The following is a 24841-nucleotide window of genomic DNA, read 5'->3' on the forward strand; positions in this document are numbered from 1 at the left end:
TACTTACTTATTTACTTACAAATTACTTTTAGAATACAATGCGTGCAGTTCTGCGTTGTACAACTTCCTCCATTCTCCTGCAACTTTATTCCTCGTAGCCCCGAATATTTTCCCAGGCACCTTATTCTCAAACATCCTTATCCTCTGATCCTCTCTCAAAGTGAGAGTCTGAGTTTTCCGATCATACAGATCAACAGGTAATGTAACTGTTTGTGATAGAAATTGTATCAAATAAAATTCGAATACAATAGTTGAAATAACGTAGTCGCGACTTGCTACTTACCACGACAGGTTCGAGGGAAGCAGTGTTGCTATTGGCTGTGGTTGTAGTAGTAGTAGTAGTAGTAGTTGTTGTAGTTGTGGCAGCAGTAGTTGCTGCTCGGCTGGCAGTCTCGCCGCTAGCCAAGGTTCGAACTCGAAGTTTAGGGGAATCCCCAGATGCCATTTCGGCGGCGGACGGTGGTCGACGGATCGGAGAAGAGTCTGGAAAAAGAATAAGACGCATTTAATTCTATAAACTTGTCGTGATTTAGTTTTAAATATTGATGCACCTGTTGAAATTCTTAATGTACGGTATATTTGAAAATCTTTCAAATAGTCTATGGATATTTCGAATGTCTGTAGTACTTGTCTTGCCTCTTCCTTATCGAATCATACTTCGATGTGTATCTGTCTTATAAAAGGTAATATGCAGCCTACACAGACTGCTTTTCACTCTATATGTTAATGACGTTTCTTCAGTTCTAGAGCACTGCCAATATCATCTGTATACGGATGACCTTCAAGTACCTATACGTACACTCTCGGCAAGATACTCTTAATGAACGTCTATCGAACTTCAATGACGATATTTTGTCAGTCAATAAATAATTGGGCAAGAAAAATTTGGGCTAAATCTAAATCCAGATAAACCCAAGCCATTCTCTTAGGGGCAGCAAAAGCTTCTATCCTCTATTAATAGAGGGAACGAGAAGTAAGTGATAATTTCAAGTGTAAATAATGGTTTATTAACGTAACTTTATACATAACTTGATGTAAAACCTCTCAGAGTTTCGGAGAATGCTGAATGCAACTCAATGTATGCGCCTTGAATTGCTATGTAGACATCTAAACGGTATTCAACCTCCCGCCAATTGTTCTGTAGCATTTGTGGAGTCACTAGTGCAGCTACATTTGTGATGTGTTGCCTCAGTTCCTCCAAAGTGTTAGCTCTGCCTCTCTGGTACACTGCATCCTTCACAAAGCCCCAGAAAAAAAATTCCAAGGGAATCAGATAGGGTGACCGTTGTCGTCATCGTCGTCATCGTCATCGTCCTCATCATCATCATCATCATCATCATCATCATCATCATCATCATCATCAGGTGCAAAATAGGATGATAAGGGGTTCCTAACCGTTGGGGTCGTTATAAATAGATACATCTACTTGAATTACTAATAGTAGCTTATTTTTCCTGGCAGAGTTAAGGCCATAAGGCCATCTCTTCCACTCAACCAGGTTTCAACAATATACATGAAATACAAAATCATGTTATAGATTACAAAACAAGATAAAAGAAGATACTTTAGAAATAGTAGAAAATTACAAATAGTCAAGATCAGTTAGATAATAATATAAGGAGAATATAAAATATAGTAGAAAATTACATATAATCAAAATCAGTTATATAACATAAGGGGGAATATGTACAATTTATAAGACATAAACTGCTTGAGTAATTCTACGATTAATTCACTTGAGATATAACATACAGTTAATATACTAATAGGAGAACACATATATGTTACAAGACATAAAAAGTTGAATGGCAAAATCATACTATATAGCATACATATAGAAACGATTAAGTAATACATCAAGATAATAAAAAAGGGGAAAAAACATAAAAAGGAAGAGGGAGAGGGGGGAGGGGGGAGAGAGAGAGTGGAGAGAGAGAGAGAGAGAGAGAGAGAGAGAGAGAGAGAGAGAGAGAGGAGATAGCCAGAAGAGTGCGGAATTATGCACGAAAGGGAACTAAGATCGCTGAAGGTTCTGATATCTTCATTTTTTTATGCATTTAACACTCGTTCATCGATCTCAGAAATACATAACTGTCATTTACAGTCTATGGATGCTAATGTTAGAGTATAATGCAGCATAGAGAAGCTGTCACAGAAGAAAATTACATCTATCTTTATTTATTCTCTTGTGTTACTGTTTAATATTTTAAATCATTGTACCACATATATTTTGATATATTTAAGTATTTTGTTTCTTTCTCCGCTTCATATTATACTTCGCATTCTAAGTACTTCAAATGTGAGAGCTCATACACTCGACCATTAACAACTACCTACTATATTTTAACTGATCGTAAATCTATCAAGTAAGTATACAATTATGCTTGTATGCATATATGTATTGATACGTGTATTCATTCATTTATAATTTTTTTGCCCAAGACCAGGTCTTTCATTGCAAATCCTGCATTCTCCAATCTTCCCTTACTCTTTGTGACATGTTTGAGCTCAAAGTTCTTGTGAATCGATTCCAGTGTGTGTTGCACATGAGTCTCCTCTAACACTCACTGTCAGTGATTGTTCAGCGAAGTATGCAAGTTGCAATGTCGACTCCTTACGTGACAAAGGAGTCTATTTTTGTCATAAGTTACCAATGTAATATGAAAAGCCTACCGTTGAAGCCTTTGTTATGCAAACTTTAAGTTCTTCATCATTATCCATCACCTATCAAGCAAACTCTGCATGTAATTCTATAAGTTTGGACTATGTTACTCATAAATCCATCCAGTTTTCCCCAACCACTGTTTCAACATCACGTATACAATGACGTATTATCTAGTAAGATATGTCACGTATGTCTCAACTTCAATAAAAACTTTCTTAACCAACGCAATAAATTGCTTTGTGAATATGAGACATAACCTATACGGATTAAAATAAAAACAAAACGAATTGAAAATTTAATATTTTGATAAAATGTACTGCCTAAAAATGACAAGGTGTCCTAGACGAATGGAAAAATGGGTCATAAATACATCAATAAATTTTTATAAGGTTCGGAATAGGTATTCGACAGAAACCTGAAATTAAATTAATTAAATAACCGACAGAATACATAAATTAATACTGTAAATGAATAGTTAATAAAAGGACGAAAGGCCGAACAAAATTTCTTTCTTTCATTGTGCTATCAAAAATAATTTTATTTACGTTTCTAAAAATTATGAAACAAAGAATCAACATTTTATTTCATTAATCAAAAATAATTTACCTAATTTATGTTTAGTATTGATCTGAATGAAGAATCCACAAGTATTAAAGAACGTATGTACAACTTTAAACAATGCCTCGTAGACAATTCCAGAATAGCCAAACATAGGTTTAAATTTGTGCACAACACCTGCATCTTACAAATCGAGCGTTCTCTGGTTCAGAGGAAGTACAAGGAAGCCGAACATATCAGTTTTTCGGATAACGCTATTAGCCAACCCAGTATCATCCTCCCGGACATATGGCTACAGGACATGAAGAAAATTCAAGAAAAATGCACAAAGTAACACCACTAGAAAGCAGTAGTAGTTTGTTTCCCTGCACCACTAGATCGCAATAGTAGTTTAATTGGTTCCAATTATTTATTACTCTCTTCCACCACAAGATGGCAGTAGTAGTTTATTTGTTTCCCAGTTCATTTATTTATTCCTATTATTTCATCATTTCACTATTTCCCCTGTGTCTATTATTCATTCTTGTTGTTGTTATTGTTTCATACAATTAGTTTAGTTACAATCACGGAATTCTTTATTTTATTCTTCTTTTCAGTCTAGATAGTTCACGTGACAACAGCTTACCTAAGAATGAAAACCTCGTAAGTCGACTTTTTTTTCGAAAATGCGATTTTCACTCAGATTTATAGGAAAGCCCGTGATCTTATGGTCTACAATTGAAAAATTTTCATTGAAAAATTGAAAACCGTGTATCTCTTTATGCTTTAATTTTAAAATGAAAAGCGCGTATCTCTAGTCATTATAGAAAATCCGACTTACGAGCCATGTATTTAAATGTGAAAACCTTGTACATCGATTTTTTGCTCTCCTGTAAAATTTATAAAATCAGACATACGAGGTTTTCATTCTTAGGTGTCGTTATGACATTGTGTGTTCTGTCTTTATATTTCACACCTACGGTCGTCGATCAGTCAGACAGGCTAGCTGATTGTAACGACCCCATAGTAGGTCTTCATCTGACGACGAAAACAGATCCACTCTTCGAAATGTTGTGCTACAATTTTGAAAATTAACAATAAAAAGCTTCAAAAGCTCAACCATTATTTTATGTTTACACGAGAAAATATTATTAAAAACTCTAGTTCAATTCTAGTTACATATCTAATCCCACTTCTATAACGGAAAATTGTACAAACATCTTTAACCACACCACAGAAAAATCCACGATACAGTATAGAAGCGAATGTTATAAGAAGAAAGACACAGCCTATAAGATTAAATCTGCAACAGAACATGGATATTTACAGTCGCGCTCAAACCTCCTGACGTTTCGCGAAAGCCAGTAACATGCGAGCGCGATGTTGTCACAACTACTCTCTCCGTCTCTGTCACTCAGCGGCAGTACTTTTAAAACTGTGGAGAGCGACCCTTTACCCGAGGTTGGTTTGATAGGAAGATGCAGAAGACTTAAAAATAATAATAATGGTAAAGGTAAAGGTATCCCCGTAACATGCCATGAAGGCACTTGGGGGGCATGGAGGTAGAGCCCCATGCTTTCCATGACCTCGGCACTAGAATGAGGTGGTGTGGTCGGCACCACGCTCGCCTTTTACCCCCGGGAAAGACCCGGTACTCAATTTTATAGGAGGCTGAGTGAACCTCGGGGCCATTCTGAAAGTTTGGCAACGAGAAAAAATCCTGTCACGACCTGGGATCGAACCCCGGACCTTTCAGTCCGTAATCAGCTGCTCTACCAACTGAGCTACCCGAAAATAATAATAATAATAATAATAATAATAATAATAATAATAATATTTATTATTATTATTATTATTATTATCTTCAGACTGCATCAAATGTAATTAAAAGTCACAAAATATAGAAAAATTAGTTGAGTCAGACGTAACTCGCTGAATTTATATCGGTTTTGTAAGTTTTAATTTTATTAGGGTTAATAAAGTTGTCGAATAACACAATGGCGCAGTTTGATCAAATAAATTCAATGATAGGATTAATTTTAAATAGTAATTTTCTGTACAAATGAATTGATTGAATTGACATGGCCCTAAATAGCATTATGTCCATGCTGTCAGAGCACATTCTTACAAAAATAGCGGTTATTATATGCCTTTGTTTCGTTTAAGGAAAATGATGAATTAATAAAACGCACCTTTTGTGAGAGTCTTATCACTTCATGCCCCATTTCATTGGCCAGATAATCAAGTTCATACATTTTTTCACTGCTTTTGAAAGGCAACACTTTTTCCAAAAGTTCTGACTTAGTTTCTGATAGAGAAAAACTAACACCTTTATTTTTCAGCGATTCACTGATTTCATATTTTTTAGAGGAGGTATTTGGTGTTCTATTAATGCTAACGGAATGGTATGGAGCATTTTCCATTATAATTATACTCCTTTCCTCTAGATGATTTAGAAATCTGTTTAAGAACCAATCGCGAAATGATTGTGCCATCATTTCTTCGTAATAATCACTGGTTTTCTTTGATCTGAATACCCATTTACTACCTGGAACGAAACCTGTTTTAGCTGATCCTACATGTCGAACAATAAGTCTACCTCCCTTTCCTAAAGGCACTTTAAGACCTCCATTTCTATTTGAGCCTTGCCAAACATATTTCAGAGAATGATTTTTGTTGACCCACGTTTCATGAAGGTAAAATGTGGGTCGAGTGTCACCTGATGATCTGATCATGTTTATTTTGCGCAGAAACTTCAGTCTTGCGGCAACAATATCATTCCGTTCCATTAGATATTTTCGTCCATCAATGGTTTTCCTGCAGCGGAATCCCAACCGATTCAACAATCTTTTAGTGGAAGAAACTGAACCTGAGTAATTAATTTTTTTTCTAAGCAGTACGGTTAGTTTGTCAGCTGTCGGAAATTTTCCGTTATCGTAAAAGTAAAAAAATTGTACGTCGTACAACGTCTTTTTGGAAGTAGTCTAGATTTGTAACTCTTTTAGGAACATTTATATGCTTTCTAGGAGAATGGAACAATTTATCGGCACCCTGTGTTTGCGCTCTTTTAACTTCTCTGCATACACGGGACACTATAGAGACACTTAAAGAACACGCTTCGGCAGTCAGTGCTTGACATTTTGAAAAGTTAAGATTTTTACGCATTTCTTCAGAAGAGTATTTCCTAAAGAAATTGTAAACACTAAACACCATTTTCCGAATTTTACTGCCATATCCACTCGATCCACCATTCCCACTTGTACTGGGCTCACTAAGAGACATATTAATTGTTTTGAGAATGCCAAATTGCCAACATACGAAAAGATATTACATTATACTTTCATATACCGTACTTTAAACAGAGCCAAATGCACACAACACCATTAGAAATCGAACTGACATTTCAATTTAGTAGTCTCTCTTCTCTCCTCTCACAAACAGATAACTCTGTTTATATTCTGAAGGGACCCTTTGTTTGAAGCTGTAAGTTATGGTTCTCAAAATTCTTTCATATAAACATTTCTTATCGCATCGCAGCTGTATAAACATCGTCCACTATTTCATTGCTGGAAGTCAGCGCAAAAGGAATGAGGCAGAGGCTACTGTGACGGAAAAATTGGAAATCTTACGACATTACGATGAAAACAGTACTCTTAATCAGAAACAACTCTCTGATTCATTAGAAATCCCATCATCCACATGAAGGACAATAATAAAAAATCGCGACTTAATCTTTGCAGCTGCGACGTCGGAAGGATGTAAGCGCAGGAAAGTGAAGGTGATAAACATGAGGACTTGGAAACACGCACACGACAAATAACTATAAATTACTTTTTTCGAAAGAATTGAGTACAGTACATATAGTAAATGTCTTTGACGTACAGTACAGTAATTACATAATGGAGTAATACTGTATTACCTTTCATGAATCATGTATTTCAATAAAGAAAAATGCTAATAGATACTGTATATAAGTCAAAATTAGTATACCCGTCTAATACGCGGCCCCGATTAATACGAAGTTTACACGCGATCCCTTGAACGGCGTCTTATCGGGGTTTTACCGTATTAACCCAAAAAATTGGAACCACTGGGAGTAGAAATGTGATTTTTGTTTCTATGTGTTCAGAAAACATTAAACATTCATCATATATACATGCAGGGTCCCAACAACATACCAATTTTCCCAGCGTACTTGTTATTTGATTTTGAGATTTCTAAGCGGCGACTATGCGGCGGGTCTGCGTAGCCCATATTTTGCAACGCAGCACTGCCGCTATTGACTATCGCCGATAAGCAGACACACCTGCAAACGTCAGGAGGTTTGAGCGCGACTGTAGGTGTACTGCATAAGAAATTATCTGGATTTGCTGGAGTGTCTTTCCAACCCTCGCTTATTATTGGTATCAGTCTACTCGTATGAAGCGACATACCGCCCAATCTCAAAATTCTTTTTTCCTGCGCACTAGATGCCCTTCTTGTTATCACCCATCACTCCACTTCCCCTGAGCCGTGTTTACTTGGTCGTTTCTCATTTCTCGATTCTTGGTCTCTGTTCTTTTTTGTTCTTACAAAATCAAAATTCCGGCTCTTATTTCTTCTTGCTTGTCAGTGAAGAAATAATCGCTATTTAAGTTACTTTAGCCATTTGGTTTCTTTTGTTCGCTTCCATTTCTAAATCCAAAATTTGATTGCCTTACATGTTGATTATTCCCTATATAATGTACGTTTCCTCGTCATCCTGTGTTATTGGGCCTATATCGCTTATATCGGGGGTTTGTTTATTTTATTGTCAGAATGTTTTTGTCTTGTTTTTTTTCGTTATGTTTATTTATATCACATGTTAGGATTTGTGGGTATACCAGTAGGCCGTTGTTACTCTTGTTCAGTTCCTGTTTCTATTGTGTGATGTACATGGCTTGTGTTCATGGAACTGATTTTTTAGAGTTTGATTAATGTTTATGATATTGGTGACGACTCATGGTATGTAAATTTTCAATCCGGCATTCGACTTTGTGATTGAAGGAAATCATGAAAAACCCCAGTTAGATTGGCCGGCCACGGAGTTTGAACCCGAGAGTTCCCGCATACGAGTCACAAACGGTACCGCCTGCGCCAATTCGCTCGGTTTATGTCTTAGTTGTGCACTGCATAACGGAAGAGAATTCATTATGTAATATTTCAACTATAAATTACCGTATTTTCCTTATAAGGTGTTAAATATTTATTTGTTTCATTGCTTTTAATTTATGCCAAAGTACTGTTATAAAATGTTATTTGTATACGAAATATTATGTATTTACTAAGTGCACAGTCATTCTCCTACGTCATTCAAGCTATATGATTAATTTTTTGGTCCTACAAAATACGTCTATTACGGTAACAATAAATATTAGAAGAGAAAAATTCGCTCCGGCGCCGGGGATCGCAACCGGGTCCTTGGTTCTACGTACCACGCGCTCTAACCATTGAGCTACGCCGAAGTACAATCCACAGCACCGGATCGAATCCCTCTCCTCCAGTGTTTTTCCCTTTGTAGCCTGACTCCAAGTTCGACATGTATGTTGACATTTTTTTATATTAAATAAACTGCTATTATACAAGGAGCGCACTCATTTTAGTGATTTGGTGGCCGGGATTCCGCAGTAATATGCACTGTTGCTGGAAGAATCTACTTAAAGATTAATTTTTTGGTCCTACGGAATACGTCTGTTACGCTAACAATTAATATGAGAAGAGAAAAATTTGCTCCGGTGCCGGGGATCGAACCCGGGTCCTTGGTTATACGTACCAAGTGCTCTAACCATTGAGCTACGCCGAAGTTCAATCCACGGCACCGGATCGAATCCCTCTCCTCCATTGTTTTTCGAACTTGGAGTCACAAAAAACACTAGAGGAGAGAAATTCGATCCGGTGCTGTGAATTGAACTTCGGCGTAGCTCAATGGTTAGAGCACTTGGTACGTAGAACCAAAAATCCGGGTTCGATCTCCGGCGCCGGAGCGAATTTTTCTCTTCTAATATTAATTACATGATTTTTTTATTCATGTTTACCTAATTACCTCATTCATATTACTAAAATACGGCGCAAACTCTCTGTTTCTTGACCCCACATGTAAAGAAGGAAACACAAAATATCATATCAGACTTTTCTGTATTATTCAACCGTGTGCCGGAACTTAACATTTCAAAACATTCGCAACTGCGTGCACGTTCCATCTTCGGGGTAGTGTCATAAGTTCTAAATGGTCGCCTAATCCGTTGGACCAGTAATGTCTCACTATTCGAGACAATCATGCTTCTTGTTTACTTATATTATTGGATATACAACCACTAGAGTGAACTGAATAATCTGAAAGTACATAAAAGTATATGATAATATGGACATATCCAGTTAGAGAAAAACATATAAATAATTATATATGAAGTAATTTAAACATAATATCAAATTCTTTGCTACGAACACAATCCACTGATGGACTAGTTTGGTTATATTCAATTTTACGAAAATTTCACGAAATTCATCTCTCTTACTCTTGTTAAGTGTTTGTCAGTGCAAGACTGGTCATTAATTGATAGAATAATCCATGTGAATTGTATGAAAAATTCTCAAATAACTCACGATAGACAGAATTAAAAATTTCACAAACAATATATATTTTTTCTAATGCAACCAGGTTGTCTTTCGATATTTCTGAGGTCGGGGCATCTGGAAGGCCGAATTATATTACAACCATTATATTGTAGGATGATCATGATTATGTGGGACCAAGAGAGGTCTTTAATTTAAATTTAACCTGGATTCCAGGCCAGTGTTCTAACCGGGAATCGATCTCGGGACTTCATCAATTGTGGCCAGAAACTTGTATTTTATATCAACACAATTTCTTTCGGCACCTTAAACTTAAAATAAATATTAAATATTTAATTCTGCAACATCACATGATTATAACAGTTTTTAATATCACTAAATCAAACTCCGATGTTTGTGTATACAGATATTAGTCACAACACACGATAGTCTTCGTAAATTCCGTGATTATGACAGCTAGACCGCTCCGAAACTTTTATTTACGTGACACACAGAATTTTAACAAGGTTTGTAACGTACATGTCCATTTAAAAGAGTTTTATTGTCATAATAAGTATGTGCTTGACTTAATATTCAGATTAAGTATAAAGTAAGCCTATAAAAATTCTGCTTAATCGGCAAAACCAACTGAGCCCTTGTGTTACGACTGGAAGCTTCACTTTCTGCTTTGTATTCACAGGGGACGTTCGTTTTAATATCAGAATATATTAAAACATGACACTAAATTCATAACACAACAAGGATAGTTGTATAATCATCAAGTTCTTTAAAAGAGATCTCGTACAACTAAAACAAGGAATTGCCGTCTTTCATTTCTTTGATATTATTCTCTGTGGAAGGTTGCACTCTCATCTTTTCTTGCTCCAATACCCCTCCTTCAAGTAGAGAATGGGATTCTGCTTTGAAGGAATTATGTCTTTTCTGTCTTAAGTAGCAATAAACATTGCAATATCCAGTTTTATATAATGAGGTGGCGGAATCTAGGATTATGGATTAGGACCACGTTGTCTGTGTATTAACTAAAATAATCATGCGAATTGTCATATTATTCAGGCGTAAATCCCTGACTCCGTTAATCTCTTGGAGATTATAAAAAGCTAAGAAGTGTCAGTATCACGAAAAGCCCTAAAGACGACAGCAGATCCAAGTCTAGAAACGTCGTATATTTATAATATACATCAGGCAATAGACACTGTCCAAAATATAATTTATTTCGGGATTTTGTAATACAACCGTTGTAGGCATTGCCACAACAAGATTGAAACTCTTGCACACGTCCTGGGATCCTGTCTGCACGGCGAAGCTCTGCGAAACGCTAGACACCACCAAGTACGATCAATTATAGCCACTTCCCTTAAAGATGCCGATTACACCACCTTTGAAGAAGTACATGGTCTCTCCGTCACTGGCAATACACGGCGCATAGGTATAACAGCTTTCACGGAATCTACAAGATCTGGATTCATAATTGATCCCACTGTGCGTTTCGAAACGAATGAGGAACAACCAGCAGAAGTGGATAAGAAAAAAAAAAGAATATTTGCAATCCTACCACTCCCTATTACCTCCAAAAGTACCGGCTAAAAGAGCTTGAAGTAATCGGACTTCTGGTTGGAGCAAGAGATACCGCTACTCTCTTCAAGAAAGATGTGTTTAAGAGGCTTGGAATACCTCCATCTATTATTCCGATTGTAAGCTTAGCTGCATTGAAAGGATAAATTTTATTGCTCTCCTGAATCATCACCTATATTCGAAATGAAACTAAGTTCATTACCATTCTTTAATTTTTGTAACACTTACCTCTTTCTCTAAAACTAGGTATATTTCCGCTAAGCTAAGTAGGCTGCTTGTAGGAGTTTCATTGTTAAAACAAAATCAATGGTTTAATGAACTTGTAAACATTTGTTTGGTTAAGTACTCTTTGTCCCTTGTGACAGCTCACGAATGGTGAGAAGATTTCTAAAAAAAATATATATATATATATATATTATTATCTTAAATTTTATACAATTTAAAATCTATTACTTTCAATCGTCAATTGTTTTGTTTCTTCTACATGTCATAGGGTTACCTAGTGTTAATTATTGTAAAATTAATGAAACAAGTTATAAAAAATCTATACTAATAATAAATCTGTGGCCGAAATTTTTCTGGTAGTTTTCGATTTTCCAAAAATAATTGGTCCTAACATATATAATTAACCACCCTGAAACCGAAAATCGCTTTTTTGAAAATTTTGTTTGTTTGTCTGTCTGTCTGTCTGTATGTTTGTTTGTTACCTTTTCACGCGATAATGGCTGAACGGATTTCGATGAAAATTGGAATACAAATTAAGTTCGTTGTAACTTAGATTTTAGGCTGTAGGGCATTCAAAATACATTATTTAAAAGGGAATTATAAGGGGGCCTGAATTAAGTAAATCGAAATATCTCACTTATTATTGATTTCTGTGAAAAATGTTACATAACAAATGTTTCTTTAAACATAATTTGCGATAACTTTTATTCTTTGAAAAATTTTTATAGGACTGATATTTAATGAGATAAATGAGTTTTAAAATTAAAATAACTGCCATCTAAGGCCGAGTAATGAATTAAAAAACAAATGACTTCGTCTATAAGGGGCCTTGGACAGCAACAATCGAAAGCTATGAAAGCCTACAGAGAATGTTTCTGTGTTGTATGAAGTAATATCGGAAGCTAAATTAACCGATTTGTATAATGAATTATTATTTCAACATTGGAAATTGTAGTTTCTCTGGATGGACATAATGCTATAATGTTATTACAGTAACTTGTGAGTGAATTGAGGACAGGTAAGATAAAAATAGCTTCTTATGCACAGAAAACTTGATAGGTTATTCTGTATATTCATTTCCTGTATTTCGTAAAATAATGTTTATGAACATATTCATTTTTATCTCAGAGAATTAACGAACAACGAGAGTGTATTGATTTAGCATGCAGTAATAGTACGTTAGCTTAGCAATCCATTATTTTATAATTCAAATTTTAACTATGCACAATTGAATCGTGTTAAAATACATAAAATATATATGCAATAAATGCAATGCAAAAAAATTGGGTAATGAGCCAAGCAGATTATGTTGCGCTGTTGTAAAAGTTGTTCCTCCTGAGATTCAAGAGCTCCCACAACAAATTAAAAACTTTCTAATTCGAGTACATCCGTTATCAACACACTTTTTACATAATATAATATAATATAATATAATATAATATAATATAATATAATATAATATAATATAATATAAATATAAATATAATAATAAATCTCTAGCCAAAATTTTCCTGTTAATTTTCGCTTTCCAAAAATAATTGGTAATAACAATTAAGAAACATGTTTAAGGAATTGTCATTGCACCAAATGAGTGGACTCTGGAACAAAATGATCGCATTTTAATATTTTAAATACAATTTAAATTAAGTAACATATTAAACGATTTATCCTTCTATCAAACACGAATGTTCCCTGGATCAAATGTACTATTTCAATTATGTAATTACTTTATATTTATTTCTAACGGGTGCAGCGGAGCGCACGGGTACGGCTAGTACTAAATTTGTCTGATAGCTGTATATAGAGCGTGTTTTGTTATAATTCCACATTCCTCGAAGTGGTCCCTTTCACCCTTCTATGTGGACCTATTCACCCGCACGACGTCGGTCCAATAGGACCATGCAGTAGGCTATGTCGACTTGGTTCAAAACAGCATTTAATATTTGAAAGCAACGAATTTAAGTTTAATATGGGAGATAGAGGAAGAAATAGGCTACCTGACTAGAGTATAGTTGAAACTGAGTAACTTAACTGGTTCGCGTTGCAAACAATTTTCCATTTAGTGGTCCTATTCACCCCATCTTACCTTACCAGTTTATTAAATACTGGATATAAATTTATTAAAAAATAATACCAAAGAGACTAGTCGTAATTTCGGAAAAATTTATTATTAGAAAAACAAAACGGATTTAAAAAAGGCACATCTTGTATGGATTGCGTATTCTCTGTCTCACTAGTTACTGAAAAACATACGGAATTTAACATACCAACGTACATAATATAATTTGTTAATTTTAAAATACATTCCACTCGTCCATAGTCGGGTCAGGACTATAACACTGAGCTTCCATTTCTATCAAACTAGCGTCTAATGTTGGCAAATCTCCATGTCCTAGAAAAGATTGAGTCAAAACCCATGACAGTATCCTAAAATACTTGGCCTAGGCCTATACCATCATCATCATCATCATCATCATCATCATCATCATCATCATCATCATCATGGATTGGACTCATTGATCCGTTCGGTCTACAAGTTTTATAGCTGTTCTCGCCAACGTTTCTTGGGTCTTTCAATTTTTCTTTTTCTCTGTGGTTTGTAGGGATTCGACTTATTGCCATTTGCTTTAAATGTAAATACTAATTTATTCTGTATTCGTCTATTTTTCTAATGTACTTGAAATGTTTAATTCCTGGTGTATAGACTGGTTTGTTCTATGGTCAACAAGAGTAGCCTACATCCTGTTCATTGATAGACATCCTATAAATACATTTCTATGGTTGGGATAGTCTAAATGTTCGCCACTAGGATATGACATTTAATATCCCAGTCGCAGCGAGAAAATAGTGTTATATGTCACACCACATCATGTGAATTTACATTTTAGTAGTGTCGTTTATATGACATACGGGACAGGCGTGACAAAGCCATATAATTCAAGAACGCGCTCTGCAGTATTGTACGAGAACTAATTACCACGTCAGTTTAAACCAAACCTTATCAATGCCTAGGTCCGGTCCAGTGAGTTACGAAAGCAGGAGATTGATTCTAACGAATTACGGCTTGAACACAAGATCGTGAGATTTTGACTTTACCTTGTTATTACATTCTTTCCCTAATTATGTTTTATACGAGGCGCATCCAGAAAGTAAGTTTCTCTATTAAAAAAAACAGAACACACACTTTCAGGAAAACATTTATTGGCAACAGGTACAGCAATCTTTCAGCTATTTTTCAACATAGCCACCATCAGAATTGAGACACTTGTCGTATCGTGGGATCAACTTTTGTATCCCTCTGTCGTAGAACTCTGCCGCCTGTGAAACCAGCGTGTGGCAGACGTCTTCAGCTCTTCGTCGTTGCCAAAACGCTCACCGGAGGACAGAAATTTCTTGAGGTGCAAGAAAACGTGAAAATCGCTGGGAACAAGATCAGGACTGTAGGGCAAATGATGAAACAACTCCCAGCCAAATTCCGTCAAAACAGCTGCTGTGCGCCGAGCCGTATGTGGACGAGCATTGTCATGGAGGAGCACGACACCTGCAGTAAGCATTCCACGCCTCTTGTTTTGAATGGCACGTCGCAATTTTCGCAGTGTTTCACAGTAACGGTCAGCGTTCACTGTTTCACCTCTTGGAAGGAAGTAAATGAGCAGAATGCCCTTCCTGTCCCAGAACACCGTGCACATCACTTTCCGTACCGACAGCGTGTTTGAATTTCGTCCTGACCGGAGATCCACTATGCCGCCAATGCATTGACTGCTGCTTGGTTTCCGGGGTGAAGTGCGAAATCCAAGTCTCATCGCCAGTGACGATCCTGTCGAGGAACTCGTCGCCGTCATCGCGATACCGTTGCAGAAATGTCAGTGCTGCTCCTAAACGTTGCATTTTGGGTTCGGATGACAGGTTTTCCGGCACCCACCTGGCACACACTTTTTTGAACAGCAGGTGCTTAGTGACAATCTCATGCAACAAGGATCGCGATATCTGCGGAAAATGGCTGCTCAGCTCCGTATCGTGAAGCGACGGTTCTCCATGATGCACTGCCGCACCAGCTCAACACGATCATCATTGATGAGGGACGGTCGCCCACTTCGCTCTTCATCATGGACACTTTGACGACCTTCGGAAAACTGCCTACACCAGCGACGCACCATCTGCTTACTCATGATGTTCGGCCCATAGATCTGACAGAGCTGCCGATGAATTTCAATTGGCGCAATGCTTTGTGCATTAAGGAACTTTATCACCGACCGAACCTCGCAGGCGGCGGGAGAAGGAATAAGAGCTTCCATTTCGGACCACTGCTGCCACGCTACTGGCACCAGGAGGGACCTGTCCGGCTGGCATATGATTGATACGTCATAGATCTGTTACGCATGCGCAATTGACACGGCTAATTACGTTTACTTTCAAGGGGAAAAAATCGGGAAACTTACTTTCTGGATGCGCCTCGTATTCAAAACCGAGATACATTTAGTACTAATCAAGACATTCATAATTTTAATACAAGACATGAATCAGATCTTCACATACCCCCTGTTAATCTAAGCTGTTATAAAAAAGGAGTTAATTATTCATATATAACAGTCTTCAATGCAATGCCCAATTATATTAAAGCTATGAAGGACCTTGAGAAAAGATTTAGAACAGAATTAACCCAATTTCTACACAACGGATGAAATGTTTATGCTTGTAAATTGAATTAATCTACCTGATATGAAATGTAAAATCTTGTATACCTCACCTAAACTACGTTTTCAAATTGAATTAATCTCTTTACTATGTATTGTATATTTTTGTATAGTTTGGCTGATGAAATCTGTGTAGCTCAACTAATGAAGCGTTTTACTTGTAAACTGAAGAAATTTGCATGATACATATTATTAATTTTTGTATAGGGCCTATCTCAACTGATTAAATTGTTAATGCTTTTAAATTGAAATAACTTACTTCCTATGTATTATATTTTATAGTTCAACTGATAAATAATTGTTTAGATTTGTGAATTGAATAATCTGCTTGATATGAAATGCACAATCTTGTATATCTCTACTAAACTCTACAAATGTGGCTTCCAGGTAGTAGCTCCCTGTAAAGCAGGTTTGAATAATTTCAAGGAAAAATTGTTCCGGGGCCGGGAAAAATTGTGACGGTGTCGTGTATAGTTCCTAGGGTAGCTCAGTCGGAAGAGCGTTCGCGCGCTAAGCGAAGGGTCCCGGGATCGATACCCGGCCCCGGAACAATTTTTCCTTCAAATTATTCTACTAAACTATGTTTGTAAATTGAATTAATTTGTTTAGCCTACTATGTATTGTATATTTTTTGTATAGTTTGGCTGATGAACAATCGCCACCATAAAGTGAGAAGCTCCATCGCAACCACTCTTCGGAAGGCAAAGTGGGAGGTTTACGAAGAAGTGCACTGCGTGGCTGAGAATGGGTCAACGAGAAGAGCAGACATTATAGCCATCGATGGCCGGAATCAAAGAAGCCTCATTCTTGACCTCACTGTCCGTTTTGAGAAGGATGATCAACAAGCCAATAAAGTTAACATTGAAAAGAAGTATATTTATAACCCATGTATTCCTCACTTCAGTGAGAGATACAAAATGAATATTAATACATGGGAAGTGAAAGGACTTCTTTTTGGCGCTAGGGAAACTTCATTTAAGTTAACCAAAACTATTCTCCTTTCTCTTAAATTTTCTAATGAAGACATTAATAAAATTCGTCTAATGGTATTGAGAGATTCATTATCCATTTTACACAATCACTTGTATAATACTATGTAATTTTTTTTCACTTCATTTCATTACTCTTCAATGTATTTTCATCTCATGTTTCTCCGAAATCAAATTGTACTTTATTTTTAAATTTATCATTGTTCCGTATTCTCTCCGCAATCATATTGTATTTTTAATTTAACCTCTACTTTGTATTCTGGATCCTAGTGGTCAGCCGTAGATTTCGGCAAGATGTCCCAAATTGTGGAATTTGTGTGCTGTAAATTGAATAGTAATCTGTATAGCTCAATTAATAAAATGTTTTACTAGTAAATTGAAGTAATTTGCATGATAATATATTTTCAATTTTTGTAATCTCAATTGATTAAATTGTTTATGCCTTTAAATTGAATTAACTTACTTGCTATGTATTATATTTTATAGTTCAACTGATGATTAAATACGATGAAAGAGTAATGGAACGGAGAAAAATTCTCTCCGGCGCCGGGATTTGAACCCGAGTTTTCAGCTCTACGTGCTGATGCTCCGTTCCATTACTCTTTCATCGTATGATGACGCAGAATATCTGCATGGAAGTATCATATGCACTTCGGTACATTAAAATAATATATATAATATGCGTAAATCACTTCGTGATTTAAGACGGCTCTTATTCCGTCGGATCCCGGCCAACTAGTCACTCATAACGAGTGCACCTCAGCACATGTGTGAACTTCGGTCCTACGTTCATAGACATCTATGACGTAGTGCAGAGGGCGGCCATTAGAGGGAACCCAAGAGTTGGAGCTTAATCTGAGACGATTCTGTCCGACGCCGGGGTGGTATCCGGTGTGGCTTAGTGTATAAAGCATCAGCACGTAGAGCTGAAAACCCGGGTTCAAATCCCGGCGCCGGAAAGAATTTTTCTCCGTTCCATTACTCTTTCATCGTATGATGACGCAGAATATCTGCATGGAAATATCATATGTACTTCGGTACATTAAAATAATATATGATGATTAAATGTTTAGGTTTGTAAATTGAATAATTTTATTACTATGTACTGTACTTTTTTTTTTTGCAGAGCCACCAACGTGGCTCAGTCGACAGACTCGTTAGCCTGCTGATCAGGAGCTGCGCTCGGGCTTGGGTTGGATTTCCGTCTGGTCTGATTATCTGGCTGTTTTTCCTGAGGTTTTCCCCAACCATATGGCGAATCTTCGACCTCACTTCATTTTATCTTGCCAAAATTTGTAATCTTGTAAAATGTTTGACTTGTCCACATCTTATAGCTTCAATGCTAATGTAAGATCTATGAAATACAATAAATAAAATGAGATGGAATAACAAATACATGGTTATTTCAGATTATAAAATAAAATTATAAAAAAAAAAATATCACCAGCACATACTATAGAAACTACATGGTATTGTAAATCGTCCCTTACAGCTTTCTATTCTTTAGCTAGATATTTTTTTTATCACGCTGTAATGTTATGGGCATATCCGATTGTAGCCTACACTATTTAAAGAAACTGGAGATTTCCAAGTCTCATCAATAATAAATTGAAAGTGTTTCTCTTCTTATTTCTGTCCTATGTTGTAGTTAACCTGCATGTATTGCTTATCCAAATATATAGTATCATCATAAGCGCGTGAGTCACTGACAGGATCGCATTTACATAGCCTACTGCAGTGCCTGGGAAAAATGACGTAAGTCAGTTTCTACAAACCTTTTTTGATAATTATTGACAACTTACACTGGTTTATGTCGATTTGATTTTTTTCTGTATGAATTATTGTAATGGGAGAAATACTTATGTCTCTTTTTCCAAGCGAGCAGATGTTCCGTAAGTTGTCAATAAATTATCAAAAAAGTTTGTCGAAATTGACTTATGTCACTTTTCCCAAACACTGCAGATATTGTATCAACGAAATGCTATACGTCAGGGATGTCGAACAGCGCTCTCAAACTGTGAAACGATTAATACTGTTTCCTACCGTAGTTGAGCTGAAACGACAGTCAGTCAGCTCGCTGTAGCAGTGTTCTGTACGCAGTGTGTTATATTAATTCTAACGGCTGGTATGGAAGTGGAACGACAATTGAATAGCGAGTGGACAGATAAATATTTATTTATCTTAAAGGACGGAAAGGCACATTGCTTAATATATAGAAAAGAACTTGGATACATTAGCCATCATAATATTAAAAGTCATTTTAATTCCACACGTCACGCTGAAGCTTATGGACCAGAAAAGTTATCCGGTTTCACTCGTGAAAGGCTGTAGAAGAATTAAAATCAAGATTGAATTCAGAAAACATCATCATCACCATCATCATCGGGTGTTAGTAGAATAAGCTTGGTTTGTGCTAGCTACAAAATTTGTGAAATTATTGCAACGGCTTCAAAGCTATTTACTAACGGAGAATTTGTAAAAGGCTGTCTCAAAGCTGTTGCAAAAGGGATATGTCCGGAATACGTTAATGATTTTAAATCTATATGTTTGTCTCGTAATATTGTTACAGAGCGCGTATCATAAATGGGAGATAACTTGGAGGAACAACTGATAGCAAGAATGAAAACTTTCACTTATTATTCACTATAGCTCTTGATGGAAGTACCGCCCGGAAAGATACGGCGCAGCTAGCTACAGTATTTTCATAAGGAGTGTCGATTCAGATTTCAATGTTCATGGAGATCTTGTAGATGTCATTTCAGTAAAGGATCGAACTCGAGGAGGAGATATTTTTTAACCTGTAACAAGTACTATGAACAAATTTCAAGTCACGCTAAAAGTAATTAATTTTATATATCAAAACAGTTTACGTTTCTGAACTTGAAGTTGCACTGCTGTAACACATACACACAAAGTTGATATTTTAAACATGATATTAACAACATTACTATTATGATTTACCTATTTCCTTCACTAACGAACAACATTCATGGAATGACCCAGTAGATAAAACTTTATTATTATTATTATTATTATTATTATTATTATTATAATTATTATTATTATTATTATTATTATTATTATCAAAATTCATCCTCATGTAGGCTACATTCTCTGTTTATCAGAGTTCATCAATTGCAAATCTAAACTGAGTTCCTAATCAATTGGTAAGATGTACAAAAGTTATCAAAGTACCAGCCGCCGCAGTTTCGCTTTTGTTTACGATCATTCGGCTGAACTGCCTGCTACCTGTGTTCAACCGTTGTACGGTAAGGGAGGAGTGAAGACTCTGCAGTTCACAGCTCGAGAGTGCTGTTCGACATCCCTGCTCTACGTTATCACAACGTGTACTGCGGGTCAAGAAATGATTGCTCACAGTAAATGTTATAACCAAGGCGCGGAGTTTGATTAAATGTAATCTTTTTTTTACATCCTTTGCAACGCCCGTAAATATAAAAATTCTGGATACAAGCTGCTGCCTACAGAAATGTAGCCTAGAGTTTTTACGTAATTTTTGGACATTTTTCGCTGTTTTAATGTCAAGATTTTTTTTAATTTGAAGGCATTTTTGGTCATTTTTTAAATTTTGAGGGGATTTCTTGGTCGTCTTTTAAATTTTAAGGTGATTTTTCTAGCCATTTAAGCTAAAGACTTCAATGACGAACTAAAACTTCTCAATATAGGAAAACTCGCAAAATTAGTACAGACACTGCCTCATTCAAATGAGGAATCTGAAAGGATTTTCTCGATTTGTAAGTGATGCCAAAGGAAAAAGAGAAATGGAATTGGAGACGGAGCTCTCTGCTCACAATGGGTTGTTTTACGCTGTACCTTACAAACAAAAGAATTGAACTGCAGCTCCTTTGAAGTCACCAACGTCCATTTTAGTCTCCGTCATTGGGATACAATATTCTAGATATGGAGATTTGGTAAGTGATACATTTATCCTTCTCTTTCATTGTAATAAAAAATTTAATTATAGCCTAATTAATTATTAACTGCAGCTCATAATGCAGGTTGTGGGAAATTTTGTGTTTGCGTGGAAAATTTTATACTTTCATATAGGAATACCATAGTAGGTCACAGGAAAAGTATTGGAGAAGATGGAGGAAAGGAGAAAATGGAATAACATCAACACAGAAGAAGGTAGAAGAAACTACAGGAAACTTAACAACGAACTAAGAAGAGAAACTGATAATGCAAAGGGAAAATGGATGAAAGAGAAATGTGGAGAAATAGAGGATCCAGAGAGAGAAAAAAAAGATGTGATTTAATGTACCGCGAAGTAAAATGTTTGGACTTCACAAATAATAACAGGAAATCCATGTGGTTGATAAAGGACGATATCGGAAATGAAATAACAGACAAACAAGGAATACTATACCCTTTTCGCTTTAAGAAAAATCCTAATGTGATCACAAGCACGTTGCTGTCATTCCCGTGGTTGGTTCCCAGTCGAAACACTCACACGACGCAGGAAAATATAGTCCGTATTTGGAAATCATAACCTTATATTATTTGAAAATAAAAATTGAATTCTAGTTATTAAATAGGCTACGATGAAACATATAACTTCACTCATGTGTAAAACACTATGTAAAAGAAAAGCCATTTTTATATTCTATTATTTAGTTTGAAAACGGATGAATACTAGGAGTAATAACCAAGGTAGTCTGTTCTCGTAATACGCTGGTGCCACTTGAGCTTGTTCTCGTAAGCACGTGATAGTACGGCTTCTGCATCCTCAGTGTGTGTGGTTACTAAACATAAGAATGGAAACCCTCTCAAAAGCGGAGAGAAAAAAATATTGTTGAATGTGTATAATAAGTTAAGTGAGTTGATTCCAATTAATTAATCAATTATAAAGTAATAGTTTCCTAAGCAAACGAAAGCATAGTAGTGAGGTTAAGTCTACTTTGACGAGTAACGGGAAATGTTTAACATGAAACAGAATGTACAGCAGTGGGCGGGATCACTTACTGAAAATCGCTGGCGCCAAACTGCGACCAATCAAGTCTCACTTCAGTCACGTGGCATTGTTTACTGTAGGATTATTCTTACAACGAAAATGTTATAGACAGATGGACGAAATTTATAGAAGAGTTGTATAAGACAAGGAATAGTCCAGATGACTTAGCTATAACAGTCGGAGAAGCCGTATCAGAAGACGAAAAACGATTTTCTATTTTAAGGGAAGAAGTTGAACTAGCGCTTAAGGGAATGAAGAATGGAAAAGTAACAGGAGTCGATGGAATCCCCACTGAATTAGTGAAATGCTTGGGTGAAGACAAGAAGGAAATTCTATAATTATGCAACGACATATATATGAAGAAGGTGAATGACCTAAAGATTTTACGAAGACAATGTTGCTTACAAAAGCGAAGAAAAATAATGCCAAGAAATGTAGCGAGTTCAGTAGTATCAGCCTGACATCACACTCGGCGAAGATTCTCTTGCGAATACTAAATCAACTCAAAATGTTCTTTTCTAAAAAAATTGTTTTTCACAGCACCTCGATATGGGCACTATTAGTGGCACGACAGATGTCCAACCTATACTCAATCTCCGTCCATGTGTTTGACAACATTACTGGCGTCTCGACAACTGCAAAAATGCGACGGCCTACTATACACATAACTGTGGTACAACAAAACAATATGTTCCCCAGAATAACCGAGTTGCGTGTGCGTGGCATAAGAAAATAAGTTAAGTCTGTATTTTAATTCCGGCTTTTATAAAGTTTTAAAATCTTTTATGGTTTCTGATTTTGATGACTGTAAAGTTCTGAGAAAAGATACACATTACGTAATTTCTATCAACATAATGGACAGTCATCACCAGCTACGGTGTATGCATTATCGGAGGTGCAGTTTAATTCACGGTCGTCGGTTTGTTTCGTATTTTGCTGTATCTGATTTTTGTCAACTTTTGTGGAGACTAGTAGACGTGCCATCTCCACGTTACATTAGTGTCACCGAGTATTCCCTTGGCAGGCCAATAAAAGTTTCAGATGAAACTTTATGCCAAAATCGATACTGTAAAAACTAAAATAATTTTATTTCACGAGTTTTATTATTCTTCGTGAAACGTAATGACGTAATAAGCTACTGTAATGAATTGCACTATGCATAATAAACCATAAATGTATGTAATATGAAAACTATTAGGATGTCGTACGTAATAATAACGAATGTATTCTGGGATCATCAGGGACTGGGTGTGTGAACCCAGCTAATGATACGCTGTCAGCGTATTCCGAATCTCACCGGTCCGGTGGCATCAATGACGTCACGTTGCAGCGAAATAAGGAACAAAACTGCTGGAAGGATCGATGCTGTCATGGCGACTGTACAAGTTGTTTTCTGTGCTACGCTAGCAAAATTTTGCGAAATTTTCGTACTCCCATCTCGTTCAAAGAAAAGATAGCATAAACAATTTATTTCTTGAACCAGTAGTAATAACTGGTCCGTTGACATGTTCGCTCATAAGCCATTAACATATTGTTTTTACGTTGTGCTCATTACAAACAATACAGCAGAACTAAAGCAGAACACACCGCCATGACACAACAGTGCACGATGTTATTCGTCTGTTAATTCCCGCCCTATACAAGAACCAATCAGATTCACTGATGGCGGCTGATGGAGACTGCCACCACCTCTGCAAGTTGATGGCACCGGTGCGACACCGATGGAGCATCAATGACGTCATCGGTGGAATTCGGAACACCGTGATGCCATCGGATTGCTCACCGGTGAGATTCGGAATACGCTCTGTATGAAGAGAACCTGTATGAACACGTCGCCAGCAGTCCAGCACTTATCTAAAATAAAAAAGCGTTACTTTATGAATCTTGCAGAAGTCAACAGAAACTTAACGAACCCGTAATCCAACTACCTATTTTAGGTATACGATGAAAACAACGATGTAATAACAAGACGACAATAATAGTGATCATAATAATGACATTAATCTATAAGGGTCTTATAACATTGATAAGAATAAATAATATTTTTATATAATTTGTATGTTCCGATTACAAATATTACATTTAAAAACTTCCGACACGTCACATTCTTTTTTTCTTAGAAACATTTTTAAGTCAGGGAATAAGAGTTTAAAAATGTGTTAAAGCTGACTCACATTGAGCAATCTTCCTTTATTTAATGTGGGTGTTTTGTGTCACAATTATATAGGCCTTGCATTTCTGTTCTTTTGAGGTACCATTTGAAACATTTGTGCATTTGATGAGTGTTATCCTTCAAAGATGGTTTATTTTTGAATAAATTATTTAAGCCTGTCAGTAAAATAGCGATTAAAAAAATGAAAAATGCGGGCTACATTATTCGTATTCACTTATTTGTAAATTTAAATGAATTATTCAACCCAGAACATACTGTACAGATAAATCGATGTATGTTTCTCATCGACTGCAACACAAAGCAAGCAAACAGCAAACAACTGTGGTGATGCCGTCGTCTTAGGAACAACTAAGGCACAGTAGTTCAACGTGGCACGACTCACGCCACCTTCTATTGTACGCAATACAGGGACTCTAGAACACAGTT

General features: G+C 36.3%; 1 protein-coding gene across 5 annotated transcripts in view; it reads right to left on the reverse strand.

The window, feature by feature from the left end:
- The window catches only part of Mctp (multiple C2 domain and transmembrane region protein), a 1238231-nt gene that overhangs the window by 476473 nt on the left and 736917 nt on the right, over positions 1–24841 (reverse strand). For all 5 annotated transcript variants that reach the window (XM_069826339.1, XM_069826342.1, XM_069826343.1 and 2 more), the window contains one exon: positions 284–483. In XM_069826339.1, coding sequence (XP_069682440.1) covers positions 284–483 — 200 coding nt within the window. The remainder of the gene's footprint in view (positions 1–283; positions 484–24841) is intronic.

Source organism: Periplaneta americana, chromosome 5, assembly GCF_040183065.1.
Source record: "Periplaneta americana isolate PAMFEO1 chromosome 5, P.americana_PAMFEO1_priV1, whole genome shotgun sequence".
Classification (NCBI taxonomy): domain Eukaryota; kingdom Metazoa; phylum Arthropoda; class Insecta; order Blattodea; family Blattidae; genus Periplaneta; species Periplaneta americana.